General features: G+C 55.9%; 1 protein-coding gene and 1 long non-coding RNA gene across 4 annotated transcripts; one reads left to right on the top strand and one right to left on the bottom strand.

Moving 5' to 3' along the window:
- Positions 1-6,246: 6,246 nt before the first annotated feature.
- Positions 6,247-20,322, bottom strand: GATA2 (GATA binding protein 2). Of its 2 annotated transcripts, none has more exons than XM_004738632.3 (6): positions 20,009-20,322; positions 13,905-14,181; positions 12,816-13,457; positions 10,918-11,063; positions 8,933-9,058; positions 6,247-8,196 (listed from the first exon to the last, which is right to left on the bottom strand). In XM_004738632.3, the coding sequence occupies exons 2-6, from the start codon at positions 14,131-14,133 to the stop codon at positions 7,897-7,899; spliced, it is 1,443 nt and encodes a 480-aa protein (XP_004738689.1). In that variant the 5' UTR covers positions 14,134-14,181; positions 20,009-20,322; the 3' UTR covers positions 6,247-7,896. The 2 variants fall into 2 exon arrangements, with proteins under 2 accessions (XP_004738689.1, XP_004738688.1); XM_004738631.3 differs by lacking the exon at positions 20,009-20,322 and adding an exon at positions 14,834-15,072.
- On the top strand, positions 15,264-26,698 carry LOC106005591. Of its 2 annotated transcripts, XR_006601574.1 has the most exons (3): positions 15,686-16,528; positions 16,902-17,191; positions 23,432-26,698. It is a non-coding gene; the product is annotated as an uncharacterized LOC106005591 (long non-coding RNA). The 2 variants fall into 2 exon arrangements; XR_001179061.2 differs by having other exon boundaries at positions 15,264-17,191.
- The last annotated feature ends 1,132 nt before the right edge of the window (positions 26,699-27,830 follow it).

Below are 27,830 nucleotides of genomic sequence, written 5' to 3'. Positions count from 1 at the left end.
GGACCTCTTGCTGTGGCTTTCACTTGTTTTCCTCTTTTTTTGCAGTGACTATTGGTCTTTTTATTATTTACTGTGTGTGTGTTTGAGTTTTTGTATATTTTGCAAAATTAGCCCCCCCCCGTTCTGCAATAATCATTATCAAATATTATTTTTTATCATGACAGCTATTAAACCTTATTGCAGAATTGCTGGAAAATGGGGAGAATAAAGGGGAAAGTATCTTCTATGACATAGATATCACCATTTGTCAACGTTTGGTGACAATTCTCTCCCCTTAGATGCTGTAATCACTGTCGTCCTCCTGTTACATATATACCTCTATTCTGAGACTTGGCTCAAACCTTCAGGAAGCATTTGAAAGTCTTTGTAGCAGAAATCCTATAGTTCCCTCTTCTCCCTCCCTCTATTATAGTAAAATAAACCTAACATAAAATTTACCATTTTAACCATTTTTAAGTGTACAGTTCAGTAGTGTAGTACCTTCACACTGTGATGCAGCCAGCCCCAGCATCTGTCTCCAGAACTTTTTCATCTTCCCAAATGGAAACTCTCTCCCCATGAAAACGCAACTTCCATTCCCCTTCCCGGCCCCATGCAACCACTGCCCGACTTTCTGTCTCTATGAATCTGGCTACTCTAGGTGCCCCCTATAAGTGCCATCCCATAGTATTTGTTTCTCTAGTCCTGGCTTCTTCCGCTGAACACAACATCCTCGAGGTCCATACACTCTGTAGCATGTGTCTGAATTTTCCTCCTCTTTAAGACCAAATAATATTCCATGGTGCGTCTAAAGCACATTTTGTTTATCCTTCGCCTGTCGAAGAACTCTGGGATTGTTTCCACCTCTTGGCGCTTGTGGGTAATGCTGCAAATAAACATGGGTGTGCATGGGGTACCCGGGTGGCTCAGTGGGTTAAACCTGTGCCTTTGGCTCAGGTCATGATCCCAGAGTCCTGGGATTGAGCCCAGCATTGGGGTCTCTTCTCAGCGGGGAGCCTGCTTCCCCCCCACCCCTCTGCCTGCCTCTCTGCCTGCTTGTGATCTCTATCAAATAAATAAAAGGAAAAAAAAAAAAGCCTCTGCCTTTGGCTCAGGTCATGATCTCAGGGTCCTGGGATGGAGCCCTGCATTGGGCTCTTTGCTCAGTGGGGAGCCTGCTCCCTCACCCCCTCTGCTTGCCTCTCTGCCTACTTGTGATCTCTGTCTTTCAAATAAATAACATCTTCTTTTTAAAAATAGGTGTCCAAATACCTGTTCGAGTCCCTGCTTCCAATTTTTTGGGGGTATATACTCTCCCTGTGCCCTTTGGTTGAACATTTAGATTGTATCCAGTCTCCTGGTTTATAAACAATAACGTCCCAAACATCCCGTCTCAGAGTTTCCTGCAAAAGGTATTTGGATGAATACTCAACATTCTTGAGTTTTAAAACTGGGATTATCTCTGAGCTCATTCCAAAAACGCGATACCAGATTATGCTTCCATGCCCTCCCTGCTGCAGATGCTTTTACATCTCCCATGTTCAACAACTTCCTTTTCCCTCTTTGGTTCCTAGAAAGGCTGACCTTTACCTTGAGATCTGTGGTCCCTCAGTTATCTGTGGGGGAACTAACCTAAGTGATCCAGGTGGGTTGCCATGGTTGGTTTCAAGACTAACTCTTTAATAAGTCTTGAATGTGTGATAGGCTATGTGTGATGATGTCAGGACTCCCAACAGCAACCCCAAGACCCAGGCAGGTATGGGCATGGGGGGCGGGGTGGAGATGGAAGCTGGGAGAGAGGCAAAAATGGCCCCTTGGGCAAACCTTCTGCCTTTTTTTTAGGTGATGTTCCTAATTGAAAATCCTTTGCAACTCACCCATACTTTTGCAAAACCCCACACAGCCAAATCAGAATTTGTGGGCTGGCTGGAGAAGACCACATGCCGCTGGTTTCAGATCTCTGAGTTGGGTGTTCACCCAGGGAGATGATGACCAGTTAGTTGTTCCAACTCCACTTCCTTGAATAACCCTCCACCCTTGCACTGATCCAGGATACCTCCTTTATCATCCATTATCTTGTAAATAATAGGGTCTATTTTGGGCTTACTGGAGTCTGAGCATTGATCTCCTTATTCTTACAGTAGAACCACAGGTATGAAAGGTTGTGATCATAGAATCTTAATACTAGAATGTGTTACACACACACCTCACTTTATTTTTCCTAATTTTCTGACTTGTGCTGGTCTTGTTTTTACAAATCAAGTTTGGAATCACTGTATCATTTTGCCTATCCCTCCTTCCCTAACACATACACACAGTGGACTTTTGATCTACTGTCTGGTGCTATAAAGTCACTCACGTAGGGCAGCTCACTGCCCTTACGAGGGGCTCGTTGGGTGCTTCCCAGCCTCTCAAGGGAGTTTGTCCTTCCCTTCCAGCAGGTGGATGGCAGGCATTCCTCCCAAATCTTACCTCCCTCCCCCAGGGCAGCATCTACTCTGGGGCCCTAGGGACTTGGAAGGCTATTTGCCTTCCCTATTTCTAGTAGTGGTCACCAGGAGATGGGAGCGACTTTTGAAGAACAGAGATAGTCTCTACAAATTACAAAGTGGGGGTGTTGATTTCTTCCTATAGAAAATGGGAATAAAGGCGTAGAGGCGTCCCTCCCTGCAGGAAGAAAGGAATAGGGGGCCCTGGGCCAGCCAGCCCCACCTGGGTGCAAACAGATGGAACAAAGGCCAACCCACCCCAGGCACCCTGGCGCCAGGCGCCCCAGAGAATCATAAAGGCACCATCTCCCTGCTAAGGCAGCCACTTGCGACACTTCGGCACTTTGCCTGCTTCGCCTGCACTGTTTACCTGCACAATGACTCTGGGCTGTGGGAGTCATTGTTAGAAGCTGATGATTAGATGGGGGAGGGAACAGAAGCCGCAGAGGAGGAGTGCCTGGGGCTTGAACTTTGGGCCTCCAAAGCCACACGCCTCCCAGTTCCCATTGGTCGGTCTACCACTCGACCCCATCCCTACCACGGCCACCACAGCCTTCCCTAGCTCTGGCCGCTGCCTTTGTCAGAAACAACCCCTGCCCTCGCAAGAGCTTCCTGGCAGCCAGAGAGAGCTGATTGATCAAGGCAAGATGTGTGTGCTTCATCCAAACCCCAGAACGCCAACAACCAACAGGTCAACAAACACATGTGGGATAAGTGAATGAATCTATCCGAAAGACATTTTGGAAGCACCTACCGTGGGTCTTGAAAGGCGATGGAAACACTAGAGTGAACAGATCCAGCCCCGGCCCCTCTTAGACCTGACATTGCAGGGAGAGGGAATCTGCTCATCTCCTTGTTTCTTGCCGGCAGCTTCTGGCACCTTTGACAGTGCCTGCCACTGCGTGCTCCAAAAATACTGGTTGGTGGTAGGAAGGCACTATGGCCAGGATAGTAATAGAGAAATGGGGCAGGTGGGGGCAGCTTTGGATTCTGGCCTTTGGGTCCAGCCACACTGTTGCTCTGGGATCCAGATTCTAGGCCCTGGGCTCCATATCCTTGGCACTAAGTCTTGGGTTTGGAGCTCCAGGCTCTAGGCTAAGGATTTGAGGGTCCATGTTCAGGACCCTCAGGCTGAGTTCTGGGCTCAATGTTCTGTGATCTGGATTCTGAGGTCGATGTTCTGGGCCCCAGTTGGATTTAAGTTCTAGAATCTGAACTCCAAGCTCTTAGTTCTGAATTAAAGGGGGACAGGCTCCGTGCTCTGTGTTTTGGGTCTGGTTCCTGAGTCCTAGGGGATCGGTCATGCACTCAAAGCTCTGGACCCCAGGTTCTGACTCTAGGCTCTGGAATTCAGGCCAGGTAATAGGATGACTTGCTGGAGGCCAGGCAGTTATTGTGTTTACTGCATAGAAGGTAAGCTCCCCAAGGGCAGGAATTCCTGTTTCTTTCATTCAGTGATATAGCCCCCACACCTAGAAGAGTGCCTGGTGTGTAGGAGGCTTTCAACAGGCAGGCAGACATGCACACCTGAATACATGATCATCTAGACACACAGTGCTGCAGTCAAGAGCCAGGGCATGAGAGGGCAGAACCGTCCCTGTCCTCACTGTGGCCACAGCTGACGGGAGGGGAGGCTGGAATGCTGGGAGCTGGGGAAGGGCCAAGAGGGCCACCATGCTTTGAGACGGGCAGGCCAGGACCCATCCAGCTACACACCCAGCTGGTTCCTACCTGCTCTGGGTTTCTATTCTATAGGAAAAGGATGCAGGTGGGGTGGTGGTAGAATGGTACAGCAGGAACAGAGGACTCCCGAGTGAGTCAGAGTCCCAGGTGTGCACCTTCTGCACTGCCCTGATGGGCTGCGGTATCTGGGACCTCCTAGAAGTCCTGTTGACCTCCACAGGGCCCTTGTTTCCCTGAGTCCAAGCAAGCACCCTGCCAGCACCAGTAGTCTGGGATGGAAAGAATGAGAGGAGGGGCTTCCTGGACCACGTGGACGTCAGGGCTGCCAAGGAGCAAGGAGGCTGGCCCTTAGAAATCCTACTCATAGCACACCCAGGGTACCAGAGACGGTGATTAGAGCCAAAAAAGGTCATCATCAGGGACATATGAATAGAATGACTAGTAATTGGGGACAGTAGCATTGTGGGAGATAACATCATTCAAAGACATCATCAGAGAGATGGTGGTTGTACACTGAGGATCAGGAGGTCCTGGTGAGCAGTATGATCATTGATTGGTTATATCATTCCTCATTGATCAGGGACATGGGAGACTGAGGATGTGAGCAGCAGGAATGTTACCTGGTCCCCATATCCTTGATGACTGATTGTAGGGGAGACAAAGGTGATCACATTCAATGACCATCCAGAGATCCAGGTGATGGGTGAGCTACTGGGCACAAAAGGCAGCAATGGTTAGAGAATGTAGCGACCAGAGACCCAGGTGGCTGGTGATACCAATGATGAGGAAGCTGGCAGTCAGTGCTCCTGGTGATCAGGATACAAGGGACATTGGTCATCAGGGACTTGGAAGATGAGACTCCACAATCCTTATGCTGGACCCTAGCAAGCTGAGTGATGAGCACTGGGGAGCCAGGGATGTCAATCACCAGAATCACTGGTGACCACATCGACAGAAAATTTGATGGGAAGAAGATCCCATGATTAGGGACATTGGTCATTAGGCATATTGTTGGTTAGAGATGTTGGTGAATGGAGACAAGTGATCAAAGTCATTGCTAAGGAAACATTGGTGATGACAATAGTGTGACTGGAGATACTGGGGAGAAATATGAGTGATCAGATCTATCAATGATTGGAAAAACATTGATGGGTGACATTGATGGTCATGCTTCTCGATGAACTAGGACATTAATGATTGGGGGCATTGGAGACCAGCACATTGGAAATCAGGAACATGAGTGATAAGATGCTCCAGCGATCACAAACATGGTGAATGAGGAAATGCAGTGGTCATCAGAGATGTTGGCACCAGACACACTGAATATTAAAAATTTATGAATAGAGATGCTGATCAGGAATATCGGTGGTAGGAGATACTCATGGCCAGGTATATTACCAGTAAGCCAGGATAACCACTGAAGATACCGGCGATCACATTTTGTGGCTGTCAGGGACCAGACACGTCCCTGATCAGAGGCATGGATAAAATATTGGGGATTGAGTGTGGGTGATCAGTTGTTAGTAATCAGATGTCTATGGTCACAAGCTCCAGCAATCAGACATGTCACTGACCAAGAACAGCAGTCATGGTAGCTATGTCCAATGACCACCTTTGTTGAATGAAGATGATGGCAATCGATGACATTGGTGATCAAAAACATTGGTGACCATATTTGTCAATGAACAGGAATATTGATGACCAGATAGCTCAGAAACAAGAGCTGATCAGCACCTGGGAGGAAGTAGATGGGGGTGGGGATGGGGTCAATCCTTGTCAGGTTCTATGAGAGCCCCAGGAAAAGGATCAGTGTGTAGCCGGAAGGCTGGAAAAAGCACAAGCCTCCCTCCCCGTGCTTCCCCAGTATCCACCCAGACACCAGGACCCCCAGGGGGGTGACAATGAGGAAGTCCAGATGAGAGCAATGCAGGGGAGGGGGGTCAGGGTCTCCAACCCCAAGCAGACAGGGCCCCATCCCTTATTCCAGGAGCCCTTCTCTCCAAATCACTGGACCCGAAGGGACGGCTGGGACTGACTGCCTATCGCCACACCCAGGATTCAGCAGCCTAGCAGCCCACAACACCGGCCAGAGGCATTCACAAAAAGTATTTTATTATTCTTAACAGTATTCACTTTAAAGGAATAGGAGGATAGCATACAATTTTTTACAGACAATATATAAATGTTGTACATAATTAACAATAACTTAGTTCACTAATCCAAAATGAAACAAGCCAAATAAAACATAAAAACAGAAAATACTGCGGATTCTTTTTCTTATGCGGATACTAGTACAAAATAAGTTACTTCTGGCTGTGGTGCCCCCCTCCCCCCCGCAGCGATCGCCGGGGCTCCTATTGCACTTGGTCGACTACCTCGGCATGATCCTCTTCCCCGGGCCGGGCCTTTGCTGGCCGCCACACCCCACCACCTCCGCATACAGAATCTAAGCTCGGACACAGTTATGTACAGCTGTACCTTGGGAAAGATCCAGCCAGCCACAGCAAAGCGGAGCAGAACCCAGGCATCTCCAGGGACCCCAGCAGGGTCATGGCCTCTCTCTGGACCCACCCCCAACTCCTGCCTTTGCCACCTGCCAGACCAAACCCTGAAAGCCAAGAGCAGCCAAGGCCCCTCCCCAGGCCCCCCAGCTCCCCGTCCTAGGGCTGTGGGATCCAAGTACTTTTCCAAAAATAATTGTGAAGCTATAGCCTTGGTTTGTAGGTTTTATTCCTTTCCATTGCAAGGACTTCCGTGGCAACGTACAATCGACTGGACCCAAAATGAGTTTAAAAATAAAACAACTAACTCCTCAGCGAGTTAAGCTTATGCAGTCTTTGATATATATATATTTTTTCTTTTGTCTCAGAGTGGGAGGGGAGGGGGATTGAGGGGTGTTGCAGAAAAAGGATGTATGTACAGGGGTTCACCTGGCTGGGGCTCAGACTCGTTAAGGGGACACGGGTCACACCAGCTTCGGCCTCAGAGCCAGGGGAGCGATCTGGGAGACATTTCCCCTCTCAAGAAAATGTTGTTTCCTTCCTGTGACCCAGCCCTGGCCTGGGAATCAGCGCAGGACCGCCCCTGATTGTCTCTGCCTTCTAGGGCCTGGCCGCTGGGGCACGCACCGCTCAGCCTCCCCAGGCTGCTGGCCCGGCCACACTGGCTCAGCACAACCTGGGCTTCAGCTATTTCAGGAAAAGAAGCCAGAGGAGAAGGTATGGGCCATGGGCACCCCGCCACCCTGCACACCTGCCCCCAGAGCCCCAGCAAGCAGATGGGCCAAGCAGCACTTGGTGCAAAAGAAGACCCAGAAGAGAACTTGGGGGAGCAGCTTAGACCTCCACGTCTCCCTGGTCCTTGTTAGAAATGAGAGCACAATAAATTATTTTTGCCTACTCCCTTCTTCTAAAAACGGTTTGCTTCGCGTGTCCCCTGTACCCACATCTTCTTCTCTTTATAAAGTTGTCTGTTCTGTTCTCCAAACAATTGTCCAGGATGGAAACCCCACCTGGGCAGTAAGCCGGGCCAAGGCTGCCTCCCAGCCTGGGTGAGGACCTTCACAGTGATCCTTGATGGCCAAGGGGAGCGCCCACAGGAGAGGCAGCTTGGGGCTCCGGCCAGGCTGGCAGGAGTGACATCAGTCTTCAGGGAAGGGCAGGCCACTAAGCCTGCCTAGGGTCGCCAGCCTTGCACTGCCGGCCACCCTCTTGGCATCTGTCTGTCTGTTGCCGGGGGGCTGTCCCTAGCCCATGGCGGTCACCATGCTGGATGGGTGGGGGTGGCCAAAGGAGAGGCTGGAGGAGGGGTGGATGGGCGTAGGGGTGGGCAAGATGTGTCCCGAGTGGCTGAAGGGCGGGAGATGGCCCACAGGTGCCATGTGTCCGGCCAGGGCAGCGGCGCTGAAGGGGGAGGCCTTCTCCTGCATGCACTTGGACAGCTCCTCGAAGCACTCCGCACCTTTCTTGTTCTTCTTGGACTTGGTGGACATCTTCCGATTCCTCGTCTGGATCCCTTCCTTCTTCATGGTCAGTGGCCTGTTCACCTGGAAGGAACCACAAAACCTTCAGGAAGTCCAGTTCCCTGAACAAGAAACCAACCCCCAGCTTCCACATGGGGCAAAGACAGGTCTGGGCCGGGGACCCCACTTGCAAACCCCCCACCCCTGCTCATCTCTGTCTTCCTGCCAGCATGCTACCCTGTCAAGAAGGGTGCTTTTCCCTGTGTAAGACCCGCAGGACAGGGCAGGGGCCCTGAGCCCACTAAGTGCCAGCACTGCCCACCCCCACCCCCGCCATCAATATGACCAAGCTCCATGCCTACTTTTTTTTTTTTTTAAGATTTTATTTGACAGAGATCACAAGCAGGCAGAGAGGCAGGCAGAGAGAGAGGAGGAAGCAGACCCTCCCCCCAAGCAGAGAGCCAGACTCAGGGCTTGATCCCAGGACCCTGGGATCATGACCTGAGCTGAAGGCAGAGGCTTTAACCCACTGAGCCACCCAGGTGCCCCTACATTTTGTTTTAAAGAGACACCCCTTCCCCGGACCTGCAGGAACCCCCCCCCCCACCGCTGCCACCGCCGTGGGGGACACACTTCCAACTGGCTGGTCCCCTCTTATGGGAAGGCCTTCTGGCACTGGGGAGCGGCAGCCGCCTCCCAAGCCAAGCCACGCCGGAGATTGTGGCTGCCCCCCGCCTCCCCCCACCCCAGCGCACCAGGGAGCACAAAGAGCAGCGGTCCCCGGGGAGGGGCGGGTCAGGCCGGGGAGGGGTGGACTCACATTGTGCAGCTTGTAGTAGAGGCCACAGGCGTTGCAGACAGGGTCCCCGTTGGCGTTTCGGCGCCATAAGGTGGTGGTTGTCGTCTGACAATTTGCACAACAGGTGCCGGCTCTCCTGGCGGCCGACTGGGAGGGGAGAGGCGGCGTCAGCAGGCTGGGCTCCCACGCCCCATCTCAACCTCCCTCCCCGACCCTTACCCTCCCCCACCCTCCCACCCCATCCCTGCCAACTGAGCCCGGGAGCGGGAAAGCTCACAGGGGAATCCAGGCATCTCAGAAGCTGTGGAATTTTAGAATTTGAGACCTAAACCAGCACAGAACTTAGAATAAAGAACTCTCAGAAGCCTGATCTCGGAATCAACGGAGTTGCAAGAGCTCAAAGGACACATTAGCCCCCGCCTGGCCACCATCGAATGGGGAAACTGAGGCCCTAAGGAGGCTGGCTCAGTCCCCCAGAGCTCCTGGTCTGACTCTGCAGTCCCACGTGAGTCCTTTCAAAATCCACCAACCTGCGCGTGACGCGCCCCCCTCCCCCAAAGAGGCCAGGCAGGGACATCAAACGTTTAGGGAAGTCTAGAGCTGCGCCGTCCAGTACCATAGCCTCTAGCCACATGGGAATGTTCGAATTCAACCCAACTACAATTTAATAAAATTAGAGCTTCAGTTCCTTCTCGGGCATTAGTGACATTTCAAGGAATCAACGGTCACGACCACAGTGGACAGGGCAGGGCCAGAACATTTCCATCAGTACAAGGCCGGTCTCTGGCATCCCGCACCCCAAACCACACGCTGCTGACTGCCCCGCAGCCCCTCAGGGAATGCAGGCCAGAGGTGGTCTGGAAATGAGTGTCTGGTTTCTGAAGAAGGGAGCTGAATGCTCCTAACAAGGGAAAGTAAGAGAGTCTTCACTGAGAAAGCAGATCTCCTCTTGTGGGCCCACCAGCGTACACCCCCTGCCCCCTGCAATATTTCCCAAAGAACCGCAGGCAGCAGGACGGGGGTGGGAGAAGGAGACCGGGAGAAGCTGGGATGGCCCTCGGCCGGAGCTCCCTTGCTGGGTCGCAAGGGACCAGCCCTCCGACCCAGCCCGATTGCTGCCTCGGGGGAGGGGAGGATAAGGGTGAGTAAGCGGCCTGGAGCTGGAATTCTGACTCAGGGGCCAACACCGTATCCTCCACCCCTACCCCCACCCGGGCCCTCACCCCGCCCTCGCTGGGGGGTGGGGAGGGCGGAGAAGGGGGGCCCCCAAAGCGGCAAGCGATTTAAGCCTCGTAAATCACTTCGCCCTGAAAAAAATATATTTATTATTCTTAGCATTTTACGCATTATTTGCAGAGCGGAGGGTATTAGAAATTTCAAAACAGCCCAGCGAGAGGCAGGACTGAGCCGAGGAGAGGCTCTAAAACTCGCGGGGTCCGGAAACAGATACGCGGAGTTTCCTTATCTTCAGGCTGCAGATGTCCGGATAGGAAACTCCGGCAGGAGATCCGAAAGGGCATTTTTTTAAAATCACTCAAATGAAAATACACAGTATAGGTGACTCCATGGAAAAATAATAAAGGGCAGGTTTTTTTGGTGGTTGGTGTGAGTGTGTGTTTTATTTAAATAAGCGTGAGGAGATTGTGTGCTGGGCTACAAGGAAAATTACTTCATGGCCCTATTTAAAAAAAAAAAAAAAAAGAGTTAAACAGAGGCCAGAGGACGGGAGTTGGGCCCTTGGACACTCAACGTTGGGGGTTCCTGAGCTCGGTGGGGTGAGGATACCTGGTTGGTTGCGGAGGGAGAAATCTGGCCCGGCGCGGGAGGGGGGTGGAATCTGGCCTAAAAGAAGGGCCACCCCAAGTGATTTTAATGATAAAAGGATTTCAAGAGGCAAAGCAGCTGCCTGGGAAGGGTTTGGTGGTGTTACTATTATTTTTTAAATAAGCCGCTGGCCAGGCCCAGGTTGGCGGCCCCTCCCCAGCCACCTGCTGCCCCGTGCTTACCAGTCTTCGCTTGGGCTTGATGAGTGGCCGGTTCTGCCCGTTCATCTTGTGGTAAAGCCCGCAGGCGTTACACAGGTAGTGCCCGGTGCCGTCTCGCCGCCAGAGAGGGGTGGCCGTGGCCCCACAGTTGACACACTCCCGGCCTTCTGAAGGGGGACAAGGAGAGACAGCGGGCCTGCCTGATGGACAAGGTCACGGGAGAGAGCCAGCGGGCAGGCGCCGACCAGGCAGCGGTCGGCCTCAGCCCGGGCTGCCTCGGGGGGCGACTTTTAGTTCCAGCCCTGGCCAGGAAGAGGGATCCGGAGGAGGTTTTCCCCCCCGCAGGAGAGGAGTTCAGAGAGTAGCTTTACGGCCAAAGCTCCATCTTCAAAACCCTCTCTCGAAGGAAGGGAAGCAGGGCAGGAGGGAGGAGTGGGGCCAAGGCCCCAGGGATTCTCGGCGCGACAATGAAAGGGTATTTACAGCAAACTTTGCCGAGGGCAGGGCGGTGGCAGGAGTGGCCCCACTCGACCTGGCCAGGCCTGGGAGGGCTCTGGCTCATTTTCTGGTTCTGCCTTTTTTCTATCTTCCCCTGTTCCCCCAGCTGTGTCTGCCACCTCCAGATTCTCAGCCCTCAGCTCCTACCCTCCTTCTATTCTCCAAGCAGGGGAATTCCTTCTTTCTCCCCAACTTCCCCCTCTTCCGCTAGGGCCCTAGAATTCAGTCCCGGACTCAGATCGTAGGTGGTGTTCTTTAAAATAAAAGAAGCCGTAAGCCCTTTCGTTTTTAAGCCAAGTAGACGAAGCGACCTTGGTCTTCTGTTGATAGTGGGTTTTTTGGTTTTTTGTTTGTTGTTGTTGCTAAAAGACCATCTGGAATTCAAATCGAATGGGTAAAGCAAACTTGGGAGAAGGGGCTAGTTAAAGGCAAGGTAGCTGGCCTGAGCGGAACAGGGACCCCAAGGTGGGGATGAGGTGGGTGCCCGAGGTGGCAGCAGCAATCAGGCCAGGGAGCTGGACAGCTTGGCATCACGCGGCCCCTGGGAAAATGTCTCCCCATTTAGTTTCAGCTAAATTGTCTATATATATGGGCAAGGAAAGGTTCCTAGACTCAGGAGTAAAGATTAAAAAAAAAAAAAAAAACTTCCTCTTTCTCGGCTTACAGGGATCGGGAAGGAGGCACTGACAGCCGGAGCCCCGCATCAGCCCTGGTTTCTGCTCTATAGCCAGATTCTTGGATAAACCAGCTAGGCTCCAGCCTGTCTCCGCAGAGGCACCTACACTTTGTCCCCCTCACTCCAGCCTTCAGGGAGGGACAATGAAGGACACGCCAGGGGGTAGGGAGCAGGAACAAGTCCTGGGAATGTTGCTTTGGGGGAAATCTCCCAGGGAGATTGGGAAACGTCAAAATCCCAAGATTGGACTGATTGAGTTGGAAAACCAGATTCCTTGAGGGTCTGGAGCATCTACAGTGCTCCCACAGCCTGCGCACACACTCACAAACACACGTACGCACAGCCTCCCTGTTGTCGCTTGCGTACTGCATTCTCTCATAAACTAAGTCAAGAGGCTGTTCAAATTTTCACTTAAGATCCAGGGAAGGGAAGGGGGAATTCCCATCCTGTGTTCTGTCTGGTAGTAGCCAACCTTGAAAGGGAGGGTGAGAGGCGGGGAAGAGAAACGAACTTTGGGGACCCCTCAGAATAGTAAAGAAAAGGGCAAAAGTTTGAGGGCTCCCTCTCTCCCATTCTGGAGTCTCAAACATCTGTTGGAGGATATTGGAGGGGAACATGACCCACCCCTAGATCTGGAAGACTGACATTGCCCCATCTCCCATATCATAGCCCTCCTCCCCGCAAACATACACACAAAAGCACAAACCATCCCCACTTCCACAAGGTCCCTGGCGCTGGCCTTTACCTGAGCAGGAGCGTGCCTTGCTGCGCTGCTTAGGGGTGAAGCTGGAGGCAGGGCCACCCAGGAAGCCTCCAGGGTGGAAGAGTCCGCTGCTATAGTCGTGGGCAGCGGCCGGTACGTAGGACGGGTAGGTGGGGATGGGGTGGTGTGTGGCAGGCTGGGTGCCCATGGCAGCCAGGCCTGGGCGCAGGGGACTGCCGCTTTCCATCTTCATACTATCAGTCAGTGACACCTGGTACTTGACACCATCCTTGTCCTCCCCCCGGGCTGCACTACCCCCTGCCGAAGAGGAGGCTGGAGAGGCAGCCCCGGTGGTGCTGGGGTCGGGAGACACTTCCTTGGGCGGAGTGGGTGGGAATCCAAAGAGGTGGGAGCCCGAGTGGGCTGCCGTGGGAGTGAGGGAGGCCACAGAGCTCCCGCTGCCTCCCGCACTCCCACCCCCTGCCCCTGGGTACACAGAGAGGGGGCCTCCAGGGCCTCCGGCTGCTGAGGGGTGCAGCGGTGTCTTGGAGAAGGGGCTCACGGTCCAGGGATTGTGGTGGTGGGCCGCAGCGGCGGAGAGGGCAGCTTTACCCCCGTCGAGCCAGGGCAACCCAGGGCTGTGCAACAAGTGTGGGCGGCACATCTGGCCTCCTGTCAGTCGGGCTGCAGGAGAAGGGAGAGGGGTCAGGGTGGGCCGAGGCTGAGCTGCACCAGGGCTCTGATGTTCAGGACCACAACTCCCAAGACAACCAGCAGTAACCTTCTTCCCAAAGAAAACCAGAAACATAAAACCCTAACTGGTAATAATCAAGAATGTTCAATCCAGAGCTGAAGGACAAGTGGCACAGAAGGAACCCCACCGGATTGGGGCCTGGAGGGACCCCCCCCCCACAAGCCAGCTGGTATTGGGCAGAAACCCTAGGGTGCCCAAACCCTCCCCAAGAGGCTGCGGGCCCCCACCTTTCCCCGCCCCAATTTTTCAGTTGCTCCGATTCCTGCGGATCTCACATCCGGGAAGCAGGCAGCGGGGCCTTCCTCCCTTCCCGCGCCGCGCCGGGCGCGCGTCGCGCCGCGCCTGGGCTCGCAATGACCCACTGGCTGGGGGCTCACCGTGCGCCGGGCTGTAGGAGACGCGTGCCCGCGCGTGGGCTGGGTTGGCGTAATAGGGGTTGCCTTGAGAGTCTAAGTGGTTGAAGAAGACGTCCACCTCATCGGGAGGCAGCAGCTGCGCGGGCTCCATGTAGTTGTGCGCCAGGCCCGGGTGATGCGAGTCGGGGTGCTGCGCATTCAGCACCGCGGGGTGCGCCATCCAGCGCGGCTGCTCCGGCGCCACCTCCATAACCGGCAGTGGAGGTTCGGGATCTGGGCCGAGGCGGTGGCGGCGTCCCTGAGAGACGGAAGGGGGCGTGAGGGGCGCCGCCACGGCCTGACACCCCCAAAGTCCCGCCACGCGGAGTCCCGCACGCCGCTACGCCTCCGGCGAGCTCAGCGGAGGGAGAGTCCCGGGTGGGAGGAAAGCTAAAAGCTCAAAACGAAAGGAAGGCGGAGGAGAGGGTTCCGCCTCACACATTCACATGGTGACCCCCGGTCCCAAAGCCGGGTCGCGCACGGGGACAAACCCCGACAGCAGTTACCCCAACAAACATACGGAGTCTCACTTTAAGTCAGACACTCACACCGAACCCCCCCCCCCTTCCCGGTACACAATCACATAAACACAGACCAAAAGTTGGAGACAGGCTCCTGGGCACCCACTGGGGCACATGAGCCCAGAGACACGCACATATCTACACTTGGCGCCAGATACACATACCGACTTGACGACCACCACCCCCACCCCCCGCAAACACGCACACGCAGCCCCAGCGGCTGGGAGCCAGCCCGCTGCGTGCACTCCCAGGAGGCACAATCAGGACCTCTCACCAAGCCACACCAAAGCCGTCACCCTCAGCCTGGCCCCGACCTTGAGCCCCGGAAAGAGACCTCTCAGAGCTTGACGCACCCCAGGCCCGCGGCTAGTTTTCGCACCCCAAACTTACACACGCAGCGCCGCGGGGAGGAGGGACCGCGGCCTCAGGGACAGGGGATCAGCACCGGCGGGAGCCCCGGGAATGGCGGGCTCAGGAACCGCGCTTCGGGCGGCTGGGCTCACGGGGTAGGAGCGGGGGACAGCGCGCGCCTCGGCCTCAGGCCCGCCCGGCTCCGGCCCCTCGGCATCCTCCGGCCGCCCTGGCGCCAGCTCGCGACTCCTGCACAGACATGAAGCGGGGGCCGTGCACGCCTAAGAAGCCCGCGCCAGCCAATCAGGGCCGCGCGCCGCCCAGCCTCCGCCCCCCATTGGCTGAGCCCGCAACTCTGGTCCGCCGGACTCCCGGACTGACCCGCGGGCTTGCCCCCCTCCGCCGGCGGGCCCCCTCCCAGCGCCCTCCTGGCGGCCCCTGCTGCCAACGCCCCCCGCCAGGACCCTCACCCCACTGGCCAACTGCTTCTCCCCTTCTTAAGGAACCTCAGGGCCCTCCTCCCAGTAACTAACCTCCAACGGGGGACTCCTCCCCGGGAGCACGGGTCGTGCACCCTTCGGGTGCCTGGGTGTCCTCTCCCCGGGACCCCCAGCCCTTCCACTCTCTGATACTACCTCCCAGCTGAAGTCTCAACTACCTACCCAGGCCATTCCCTCCCCCTACTCGGGCTCTGACTGGCCAGGGTTGGGAGCACAGCTGTGGGACAGCAAGAGCAGTGAGGGGCAAGAACTAGGAGACTCAAGTGGGCACCTGGGCCTCGGACAACAGGCCGCTTAGGACTGCGCTTGACTGGGTGGAGGTGGCCTGGCTGGCGGCTCCAGAGAGGGGGAGGGGGCGTCCCCTTCCCGGGCGTGGCCTTCGCAGACCAGCGGGCCGAACTGCCTGGGGCGAGGCCACGGAGACCCGGACTGGCGCCGGCGCTGGCTCGAAGGAGACGCCTCTGGGCAGGAGGAGGCATTTTTCCCTCCCGGGGGTCCCTGAGGCGGCCCCTGGGGAGAGGGAGGCGGGAGACTGAGAACAGCGTCCCCTAAGTCACCTGGAACTGCTCGCCACACACCTCCAGTGCAGAGATCCAGCTCTGTGGGGGGAGTGGGCCCCGTGCACAAATCTCCTTGCTCTCTCCCATTATACAGACCGAGGAGACCGAGGCTCGAAGGGTGCCTACGGCCGACGAGGGAGGCGGGGGTGGGTGGGTGAGTGTCGGAAACAAAGAACTTTTGGAGGGTGAGACAGGTGCGAGGGTAAGGGGGAGGAATCGCCCTCCTCCAGCCCCTCTCCCTTAGCTGAGTCTACAGCTCTCGGAGTTAGGAGCCCAAAGGGATCCCAGGTGGGTCCGGGACCGGGGAGAGGGCGGGGGTCTGGGCCACCCCCGGGAGGGTGGGGGGAGGGGCGGCGGGATTGACAGTCGGTAATTAGGTAACTGGAGGCGGCTTCTCCGGCCGGGCGGCCCCGCCACCGCGACGCCGGGCCCCTGACGTCACCCGATTCGCCAGGAAATGAACTTTTTAATAATCCGAGGAGGGAGGAAAGCCCTCGGTCCCCTCGGCTCGGGGGGCTCCCGGCCAGGCCCAGCTCCGCGGGCGCGCCCCAGTCACCCTCTCACAGGCCAGCTCTGGGCAGCGCCGGGGGGGGGGGTGGTGCGGGCACCGGCCAGAGGCCTCCTCCTGCCTCTGCGTCCGACTGTCCGTTCATCTGTCCGAGGCCCTGGCTCAGGTAAAGACGCGGCGCTGGAAGCGCGGAGCCCCATCTAGCTGGGAACCAGCGCATCCCGGGCGCTTAGGGACCCTCCAGCTACGGCGACCCGCTGCGCCTCCCGCTCCGCTCCACTCCGAGGCGCGCGGGGCCCGCCCGGGCTTCTCGGAACTCCGCTCGCCAGGAGAGGAGCAGGAGAGGAGGCCGGCGCCAGCCGGGTAAAGCGCGCTGTGGCCGGGGAGTGGGAGCGCGACGCCGCGGGCGCCGGGCCTCCGCGGTCGGGCCGGGCAGGTGATTGGCTTCAGTGCCTTCCAGTTCGCGTTCCCCGAAACGCGCGCGGTCTGGCCCGGACTCGCTGCCTCTCTGTTCGTCTGTCTCCCCTCCCTGCCTTTAGCTTAACGATTCTTCATCAACGCGTAAATGCGATCGTCAGAACCTCTAGCCTGTTTTGCGTCCCTGGAGCCTAGCGGGAGCTTATCAAAAACACCGCAGCCCGAGGGACAACCCCGGGTGTCCGACAAGGCTGTCCCGTCAACCTGAACCCCGGGACCCAGAGCAGGAGGCAACCAGCCGTTTGTCGGCCTGGGGCCGTGAACGCCGGAGCCGAGCGGAAGCTTTCCGAGAGGCTGGGATTCGCGCCTTGGCTCGCAGGGACGTGGCCGCTGCGGGCCCTCCGGAAAACAGGTAATTCGCTTTATTTCCCCCAAAGGCGTAGTTCAAATGACCCCCATTCTGGATGGGTCTGCAGTTTCATCTTTCCGAACTTGGCTAAAATACCCCTCTGGGGCAGCGTCTGGGCCACCGCAGGAGTGGAGGTGACTGCAGCTCCGAGCCGCCCGCTGGCCTGGAGCAGAACCGAGCGCGGGCGGGGATTTAATTACCCCGCTCGGCGGCTCAGAAAATCGCCGCGCAGAGAAGCTTAGCCGGGCGGCTAAGCAATGCTTGAGCAGGGGCCTCGGGAGATCCGCACCAGTCTCCCTTCCCGCAATCCCGGCCTAGAGAAAAAAGGGGGGTCGGGGAGAAGGGAGCTCCCCCACGTCTCCTGAGGCCCTCGGCCTTGCCTTCCTCCAAAAGGCGGGCAAGCAGCCGGCTTGGCGGAGGCCTCCACTATGACTGGAGCTCCTGCGTTGGACACGGGACTGCTGCGTTCTCCCGCAGGAACGAACCCGCCTGGGAGAGAAAACAGGGACGCCAGGCAGGAGAAGGCCCAGTTGGCCAGTAAAACACCCCCCACTCCAGTCATGAGTGTACATGTATGCCAGACAGACCAAGGGACACTAGCCAGGCATCTTGCCCAGTAGGCATCGGATACCATCTTATCATTTGAACCCAAACAAACGACGGGGAAGGATCAGGGAGCGCCCCCAAATCGCCTGGGATTGCGGAGGGCATCCTTGCGCCTAAGAAGAACAGATTTATTTCAGTTTACAGCCTTGGGATTCGGGGTCTCCGGAATGCCCTCAGAGGGACGCCTTTCCTTTTTCATGTGTTTTTTGTTGTTGTTGTTGTTGGCTTCCAAGGGTTGTTGCTTATAGCGGGTGCTGCCTTTTGATGGCACTGAGAAGCTGTCACTTTCCTTACATAAGAACAAGACCTCGAGAGGGACTGGGGAAGAGTAGCAGAAAAACTGAATTTTCTAACTGCCTTTTTCAAGTGGCCCCGAAAAAGAATGGGTCGTTGGTGCGGCTTGGGAAGCTTTCTCCAGGGAGCGGGCAGCGCAGGGATCGGAGGCCTGGTTCTATAGGGCCTCACCCGCCTGGGCCGCAGCCCTCAGCTGCCAGGTCTTCCACGTCCTACATCGCCCTCCCCTCTGCGCCCTTTGTTTAAACTTCCGCCATCCAAGGTAGCCCCTCTGGGACCATAAGTTGGCCCTCTCTTTGTAAACTAATTCTTCCCACCTTTTCCTATGGGCATCTAATTGGCCGGCAGTGGAGGGGAGATTCAAAGAAACCAGTTTGCTTAGGGGGCCTGCCTTCTATAGGGATATTGAATTGTCAATACAGCGACCTCCCAGCCCCACGCTGGCATTGTGCCTTGAGGGGTACTGAGGAGGAAATGGGGGCCGCTTCAGCCAGAGGGGTTTAGAAGTCCCCATTGGTCAAGGCCTCAGATCTGCTAGGCCGGCCGCCATCCCTCCAAGAGGGGTTCTGCAATGGAGGGAACAGGGCTCCAACAGCCCCTTCGCTCGTTGGGGTTCACTTCTAGGTCCCCAGATGTGAAGGCTCCCACTCCTCTGGCCTCCATGATGGCTCTCCCATCCCTTACGTCTTTTGGGCCTTTTTGAATCGCAAAACCCAAGGCCCAACTTCCAAGAAGTCTTGGCGCTGTGGGTGGAGGCGCCTGGGAGATCCTCTATCTCCTTATCAGGTTCTAACCACCTACCTCCAAGCCGGACAGCCTCCCCCACGGGCCCTGCTGAGACCTGCAGCAGTGGGCGGCGTTTTTCCCTGCTTCACGAACAGCCACGGTTTACTGAGGGTGCCTCGCGGCCCAGCGGCCCAGCAGCATGACAACTGGCAAATCCGTTTCGTTAGACGCAATTTGTTTGCAATTTGTCAACCCGGCTGGGAAACGCTCTCCAGACGCACTGCCCTACCTGGTGCTCGAATCCTGCCTACTCATAAACGAATCCCATCGCTAGGTGCTTGTGTAGACCCGGAGCTCACCGCCAGATGTTCCTGATCCCCGGGAGACGTAGCTTTTTCCAAAACAACGAATTTCCTTCCGTGTTTTCCGGGAAAGGAGCGGCCGCCACTCTCGGGGGCCCCGAACGCCGGATCTTTCCCCTCGTGGTTGGGGCAACCGGGAGTTCAAGCCTGGCCGCTGCTGAAGAATTCTAAACGCCCGGCGTCCAGACAGACGCAGACCGCTGTCTACGCCTCCCGGCGGCAGATCCCGGAGCCCGCGGCGGCCCTATTCTTATTGAAATCCCACTAAACGGATTCCTACTCCGGCTTGGGGCTGGGGGGAGACTTCCAGACCCGGCGCTCTCCCCCACCCGCACCCCAGCCACACAGGATAAAGGGCCGCGGGGCGCGGCGTGCGGGGGCGCACGCAGGAGCGAGCCGGGTTAAGCCGCGCAAAGCCGGCGCACGGGACCAGTCGGCAGGTGCAGCCTCGGCTCTGCTGCCCGACTTGGGCGCCTCCGCCGCCGTGGCCCGGAGGTGGGGGCGGCCGAGACAAAGACCTCAGCTCCGGGGGCCGGGAGGTGGGGCGCTTTTCGAGGCACAGGGAATAACCCGGGCTCTCGGCCTATGTGTGGCTGAATCCGAGAAATGGGAAAGCGGAGGCCCGACTCGGGCCTGCTGTCCTCAACTCTGCAAATACTCCCTCAGGATTAGGCCCTTGTGCCCTGGGGTTTGAGCCGCTGGTAGGATCAGGGCAAACCCCGAAGGCCACATGTTAGGGGCCACTGGGATAGGCAGATCGCGTTTAGGGGGCCGGGTGGGCCAGACCTGGGGGCTGGAAGGGCCTTGGTCAGGCGAAGGTGGGGGAACTTACCCAGCAAGGTGCGGCGGGCGGCGCCCCCGGGTGGACGGGGCCGGAGCGGAGCGGGGCGCTCAGCGAGGTGCGGGGCTAGGTGGGCCCACAGGACACCCGCGCGGGCTGGCGGCGTTCGCCAGCAGGGCCCGGGAGGCGCGTCGAAAGGCTACATAGTGCGCGGCGGAACGCTTTTGTTCGCCCGGTGGCCGACGGGGGCCGGCTGGGGTGGGGGCGAAGGCAGCCAGGAGATAGAGGCTTGAGCAGCGAGCCCGGGCGGCGCTGGCCTTGTTACCTCCCTCTCGCTCCCCCTCCCCTCCCCCGGCCTCAGCGGCCGCTGCTTTTTATTTCGACAGCACTTTGAGGGGGCGGGAGCGCCGCAGGGGGGGCAGGAGGGTGCCCAGAGCTCTGCCCCCCCCCCCCCCCGTTTCCTTGGTCTAGCCGCCGGGCGGCAGGCCGAGGGCGGGTGGGCACTCAATGCGCAACACCCTACTCGCCCATACTCCAGACTACTCCCGCCCTCGCAGGGGCGCACAAATGAGCACCCCTGCTCTCAAGGGTGTATGTTCAGAAAGTCCGGGACGTCTCTTTTTGGAGACTCTCCCCGGGGACCCTCACAAACCGTGGCCACAAGCGCTCACACACGTACACAGCCGCCTGCTCCTCTTCTCCAATCTTCTTCCAGTAGTGCTCACGCGCACATACATCTGTGCACACGCGTTAGTGCATACAGCTGTGGCTGTGTGGACATCCTCAGCCGGGAGATGTGGGTCACACCGGCATGCACACGTGCACACACCCAAATGTAGCTTGCGAATCTGGCACGCGCTGCGTGCGCGCGCATTTGCGCGCGCGCTTGCGCGTGTCTCTCTCTCTCTCACACACACACACACATACACACACACCTCCCTCACTTCCAGGCTGATTCGGCTAAATGTAGACACATGGCCTCTCCCTATCCCACCTATCCCTCCACTTGAATTCTCCCCACAGCAGACCAGAGCTTTGCAGAAGTGGGGTGTGAGGTGTCTCCCTGGCCCATCCCCAAGGAACCCTCTGGCAGGAGGGAGCTAGGGAGTAGAGGGCTTGTCTTTGGAAGGCTAGGCAGAGGAACTGGGTGTGGGAATCTTCCGGGCAAGAATCTTTTGGGTTTGTGAGCTAGGAGAGCCTTGGTATTGTACTTCTGAAATCCCCACCTCAAAATTCAACTCCACAGTGGTTGTGTGTGTGTGTATGTGGGGGGCGTGTGGTCCCATTCCAGCTGCCCTGGGGGACTGAAAGTGGTCTGGGGATCTTGGGCCCCAAGAGAAAGTGCTTTGCTTTGGAACTGTGTGTGTGTGGGGGGGGGGGGGACTAGTGTGTGTCGCAGAGAGGAGTGTCCAGCCCTCCCACCCCCTACTCTGTGGACATCTTCTATCTGTGAGTCTTTCTTTGAAGCTGATAGTGACTGTGTTGCATGTGTTATTTGCTGTGTGCACACAGGAGAATATCTATCCTGGGTGCCCTCGTGTGTCTGTGTGCATTTGTGAGCACGTGGGAAGTCGGCAAAACTGAGTATATTAAAATGTCCATTTCTTCTTGTGGGTCCCTGAGAGTTTGTATATTGAGACTCTGTGTTGTGTGGGTCCCTGAGAGTTTGTATATTATGTGTGGCTGTTTCAGAGCCTGACCTCCGAAGTGCACATGGGAGAGTGTCTCCATGGAACTGGGTGTGTGTCCCTGAGGCTATGTATCTGTGTGATCATTGTGTCCCTGAATCATTTGATGGGAAGCAATCACATCCAAGTGCTTGTTTATAAAATGGTGTATGTCCCTATGTGGGTGGGTAGCTGTGCGCCTGGGTATCCTGTGTCTATGAATTGGGGTGTTTGTGCATGTTTGTGTGTCTGCCTGTCTGTCTTTTTTTACCAGCATTGGCTCTGGTGTGTATCATTATATCTTTGAACTGATTATGGGAGGGTGGACAGTGTAGAACATAGCCAAGTGTGTCTGCGGATCAGTGTATAGCACTGTGTGTGAACTGGTATGTGTTGGGGTGGGTATTTGTGTCTGTTTACCTAGGGTGTGGGCATCTGTGTGCACAAATGTATCTTTGAACTATGTGTGTTACTCTACCCAGCATTAATTACCCTGTGTCTGTTGTCTGGGGAGGAGTGTGTCCCTGGGTGACACACGGTACGTGTGTCTTCCCAGATCACCCACCGTCCCTAAATGGCAGGGCAGGCGGCCAGTGGAGCTCCAGGGTGCCATTTGTGAGGGCACTTTCTGTCTGTCTGTGGGAGGGGGAGATGAGCTGATAAGGCTTATCTGCGGACGCCAGCACCGTGCTGAATAACCGTTCTAATGAGGTGGTCTCGCTGGGACCACCCGCTCCCAGGGCCCCCAGCTTCACTGGGGCACAAGAGCAAATCCCCATGAACCCAGCAGGGCCGGAGTGTTTCCTGGGCCTTTTCTAGTTCTGTTTCGTTTCTTCAAAGGCGGGTTCCAGGTTTTACACTCCCACCCCACCTGCCATCTCTCCGCTGGGCTGGGCTGGGCTGACCAGAGCAGGCTGGAGCCTCCCAGCCTCTGGTGTGCAGTCAGGAACACAGCCTTAAGAAGCTAGGGGATGTGAGGCCCCTTGATGTGGGGGGCCCTCTAGGGTGAGGGTAGATTGAGAACATGGAGGCCCAGGGATGGCAAGACCCAGAGAGACAGGGAATGGGGGACGGACGAAACAGGGAAATCCAAATTTTAAATCTTAAAAAGAAACTGGCATAGAGGGACAGAGACACCAGTAGGGAATGGAGGGGTGGGTTGGGGACATGCAGGAACAGACAAAAACAAACAACTAAAAAGTGGCAGAAAGAGTCAGAGAGGAGGGAACAAAAGCAGCCAAAGTGTTAACCAGAGAGGGAGGGAGAGACACGGACAGAGAGACAAGGGAGAGATAGAGAGAGGAGAGTGAGAGCAAAACAAAACAAAAATAGAGAGATGGGAAGACAGAAGGGAACCCGGACAGGCCTTGAGAGCAGTGGGAGAAGAGGGAGAGCAGAAAGGACCCCAAAAGTGTCAGGGAAAAGTGGGGACGCGGCAGGCAGGCTGGGCGGGATGGACAGATCGATGAAGGGACCGAGGTAATACAGAGCACCGCGGCCCACGCGAGCGCGGGAGGCCGATCGCCAGGCTGCGGGCCCGGAGGGCGCGAGCGCAGAGCCCGCGGGCCGGGCGGGGCACCGAGCCGCGGGCTGCGGCGGCGGGCAGGGGGGTCCGCGCGGGGCTGCGCCGCTGTCCGGGGTAATTTTTCATCTCGGCCGGCTAATCTTTGTTCCCGGCGAAGATAATGAATAGCCAATCGTTATCTGCCCGGCTCCCGGAGGCTGCCCGAGAATGGGGTTGTACAGGGCTGGGAATTGTTTCCAAAGTGCCGCGGAATAAATGGTGTTCCTTATCTCTGCCTTCCAGATTATCGGAGCCCTTTCAGAGCGCACACAACAAATGCGCCCGCCATCGAATGCATCATTTACCACCGCAGATCCGCGCGCTGATGGGCAGGCAGATAGCCGTCCGCGGGGGGCACGCCGGGCGTCCTGTGCCCGCGCCGCCTGCCTGCCTGCCTGCCGGGGGGTACCCGCCTGTGCGTCCCTGGGTGTGCCCGGCGTGTTTGGATGGATATTCGCCTTTGCCAGTGGATGGGCACTGAACAAGAAAGGGTATTAGTGTGCATGCGGGGATGTCAAAGAAGTGTGCTACAGGAAAGTGCAGATGTGCAAGCCCACATGCACATGCGTGGTGGGCGTCTGTCACTGGAGCTGGCCCCGCTGAGTCTGTTTGAGGGAGCACAGAGGAAGGGATGTTGCACGTGAGTGTGTAGGCATGCATATTACTCGGGGTGGGTAGACACGTGTGTGAAGGAGTGGGTGTGCAAATCTGTGTCTACAGGTGTGGTGAACGAGCGTATTGTGTACGTATCTGCCCTGGGTGAGGCTGTTTAGGAATGCACACAGGGTGCGTGTGTATGTGTATATTTGGACATGGGTGTGTTACTCTTCTGAGTGTTGTGTGCCTGCAGGTGTCCAACAGTACTCAGTGCTGTGGGTTCATACCGGCCTGTAAGCACACCTGTGACTGCTGGGAGTGAGTGAATGCGCAAGGTGTCCGTGTTCACCCCGGTGTGCACAAATCTGCGTGAAGGCGGTTGCATTGTTGTGTATCTGTCTGCCTGGGTGTGCCGGGGTGTGCTGCAGAAGGGTCGAGAGGGAAGGGCAGTGGTTGGGTTGTGCCTGCGCGTGCACGTGTAGGCTCCGTACACACGAGCTGGGGAGCTGGGACCCCTCCCCAGCCTGGGGAAGAGCCAGCCAGCGGGGAGCGAAAGGTGTGTGCGGGTGTGATAGACGCCAGTGTAAGGAATGGGATGTGCTAAACGGTGTGTGCGGCTGTGTAAGGGAGAGGGGTCTTCAGAGGAGTTTGGGAACATCCGGGGGTCCCATCCCGCCTCAGCAAGCACGCCCTACCGGGGCCCCACAGCCTCCCCGCTCCGGACCCGAGGAAAGAGACTGGAGCCCCGCCGCCCGAGGTCCCCGCGCGGTGAGTGACACGCGCCGCCGACAAAGGCTGTATTTTTCCAGGCTCGAGCCCCGCCCGCGTGCGCGCGGGGGCGCGCGCGCGCGATGGTCCCCATGGCGACGCAGATAGCGCCGCAGCCATTTTCCCTATCTCCCCCGGGTCTATTATACGGCGGGATTAGCTCATCTCCAGGCAGGTCAAACCCAAAGTCACACAACCTGCGGCGCGGGCCCCGCCTCTCCGCCTGGCTGCCCCTCCCCCGCCTGAGGGGTCCGGTGCGGCCCCGCGACCCCCGAGTCGCGGCCCTTGCGCAGGCGCAGAGCGCCACCTGGCGACCGCTGGTGTCCTGAGTGGGGTCCCCAGGAGCCGGCAGCCTGAACCGGAGTCACCAGACAGAAGAGCTGGCGCAGGGGTCCTTTCCTCCCTGAGGTGGAATCTCCAGAAGCAGGGGCTTTGTTTTGTCACTGCTGTGTCCCCAGGGCTGGGCTGACACACAGTAGGTCTCCATAAGTGCTTCCTTAAAGGATAATGGCTGGCAGGAAGTTATAGACCTAGCAAACTGTCAAAGGTCACACCAGTAAGTTGACAACAAGAAATCATTTCTTAGAATGTATCCACTGAATTTAGGATAAAAGCCAAACTCTTCTGGAATCTGGGTAATAGCCTTTGCTGATCACTCAGACCTATTTTCCCCCTTTCTTGATCCAGTCACAGTGGCATTCTTTCTGTTCTTTGAACAAGCCAGAACATTCCCACTCCTGGGCCTTTGTGTCTGCTGTTCCCTACCCAGAGTGTATACTGTCTCTGTTCAAATGTCACCCCTCAGAGAGCGAAACTGAGCCTTCAGACTTTTCCTTTAGATTAAGTACTTAGCACAAGTAAACTAGTCTCCTTTCTGTTTGCACAAGTTGCCAGCTTTCCCGCCCCACTGGAATGCTAGGTTTCCTGGGGGAAAGGGAGTCAGTCTTGTTCCCCAGCAATAGTCCAGGGCTGGAAACTCCTCTCCCAACTGATCGGTATCAGGCACAACTTTGGGAATGAGTGAATGGGGACAAGAGAAGGCCAGAGCAAGTGGGAGAGACTGTGCCCTGCTATCATGATCATTTTTCCTTATCGTTAGACCATTCCCCCCTACCCTGCCCCTGTCTTTTGCTCACCCTGGCCCCAGGATGCCTGGCTCCACCAACCTCCCCTCTGGCAAGTCCCGAGGGGCCTGGGACTTAAGGGAAAAAGCACCATGGAGGCCCCTCGGCAAGGCATGCCTGCCTTGGTTGTGGGGGCAGAGAACACATCACCCTGTGTTCTCAGGGAGCCTGGCCTCTCTGGGAAGGCCCGGGCCACTGGGTGAGACTTCACTCATAATACAAGATAGTTATACCCAAATTGTCAGGAGGAGGTGATGATTGATTGCTATGCATGGGATGGGGACTGTGAAGTAACTAGAACTAGAGAAGGCCACAGCCCCCACTGAACTTCCAGGCCCATCTCCAGGCCAAGCCTCACCCTGCTCAGGGGGGTGGAGACAAACCCTGTGAGAGGCTTTGCCCAAGGACTTGGAGAATTAGCTCCCTGTTCCCTCAGAAGTGCCTCAATTCCCTCCCAGGAGAGGAGCTGTGGGTTAACACAGGCTCTTGGGTCAGGACCCCCCGCCAACATATACTCACACACCTTCTGGCTGGGTGGTCTTAGGCAAGTCACTTTCCCACTCTGAGCCTCAAGTCTGCTTCTGCAAACTTCCCCTCCAGAGTTATGAGAATTTCTCATAAGCATGTATTTAAAAGGAGGTTTGTGATCCAGGCTTTGAAAATTGGCAATCCAAGTCTCAGGGGCCCATGCAGTGACCAATTGTCGCCAACATTTCAAAAGTGGGAGATTTCACATAAAGAACTTCATTTTCAGCTTCTTGAAAATTTGGAAGATTGGCCTGATCATGTAATGCTGGAGTTCTGTGTCACCAGCCTTCTGTGCACTGGAGTCGTCACCCACCCACTTCAGGCCCACGGGTCAGGCATGTGTCCCTCATAGAAATACCGTTTGCTGTAGCTGTGTTGGTTTTGGTCTTCCTTCTCTGTATCCTTTGGTGGAATTTACAATATCTTTCTCCCTCTAGGTACTGTAAACCATTTAATAATGAATTAATTAATAAATCCAATCAACACTTTAAAATAATGTGTTCGGCCACACTGTTTAGACCCTGGATATACATATAGTACAGATAAAAGAGAAACAAGGAAGAGTCAGACATAACCACACAGATTAATACATCATCACAAATTGTGACAGAACTCTGAGGGGCAAAGAACATGTGTTTTCAGATATTGAATCCAAGCGTATTTGCAGAGACCTACGTTGGGTCAGGTCATGTGCTGATAGGGGAGGGCAAGGGACGAAACAGGATATGGTCACTGTGTGCAGACAACTCACAGGATGGTGGAGGGGTAGACACATTAAGAGATTCTGTTAAGGGGTGCCTGGGTGGCTCAGTGGGTTAAGTCTCTGCCTTTGGCTCAGGTCATGATCCCAGGGTCTGGGGATGGAGTCCGGCATTGGGGTCTCTGCTCAGTGGGGAGCCTGCTTCCTTTCCTCTCTCTCTGCCTGCCTCTCTGCCTACTTGTGATTTTATTTAAAAAAATAAAATCTTTTTTAAAAAGAGAGAGAGAGAGATTCTGTTAATTCCAGCCTGTGAGAATTGGAAACACAGGGTGCTTAGGGAGAGGCCCTTATCCTAGTCTGAGAGCATAATATATAAAGAGTGCCTACAAGTCAATAGAACAAAAATAAAAGGGAAAAAAATAGGCAAAGGGTGTGAGCAGAAAAGGAACTATAATTGGTTCTTAGACTGATGAAAACATGCTCAGTCTTACTCAGAGAAATGAGCATTTAAAATATGTTGAAAGATTTGGGAAGAGAGAAGTCCTAAAATTAAATTGTGGTAATGGTTGGAACTCCCTAAATTTACTAAAATTTATGAGATGTATATTTAAAATGAATAAACCTCATGGTGGGTAAATTATACCACATAATGCTGTTTGAAAATAAACCCTGAAACACTTTGAGATACCATTTTATATCTATCAGTATTAGCCATACCAAAACATTTGATTACATACTGTGTTCCTACGGGACTGGGGAGATCTGTTGGTGGGAGTGCCAGCAAATGCACTCTTGGGGTGGGACAGGGAATGTGACAATATCATATTTACAAACACATTTATGCTTTGAACCAATAATTCTATTTATGGGGTATAGATATGCCCTCACGCTTGTGAAATTTGTAAGGAAATATACTGTAGCCTTG

The sequence above is a fragment of the Mustela putorius genome, unplaced genomic scaffold (genome assembly GCF_011764305.1).
Source record: "Mustela putorius furo isolate JIRA1106 unplaced genomic scaffold, ASM1176430v1.1 tig00003850_pilon_pilon_pilon, whole genome shotgun sequence".
In the NCBI taxonomy this organism is placed as follows: domain Eukaryota; kingdom Metazoa; phylum Chordata; class Mammalia; order Carnivora; family Mustelidae; genus Mustela; species Mustela putorius.
Note: the sequence above shows the minus strand (reverse complement) of the source record. Positions and strands in the feature narration are given on the sequence as shown.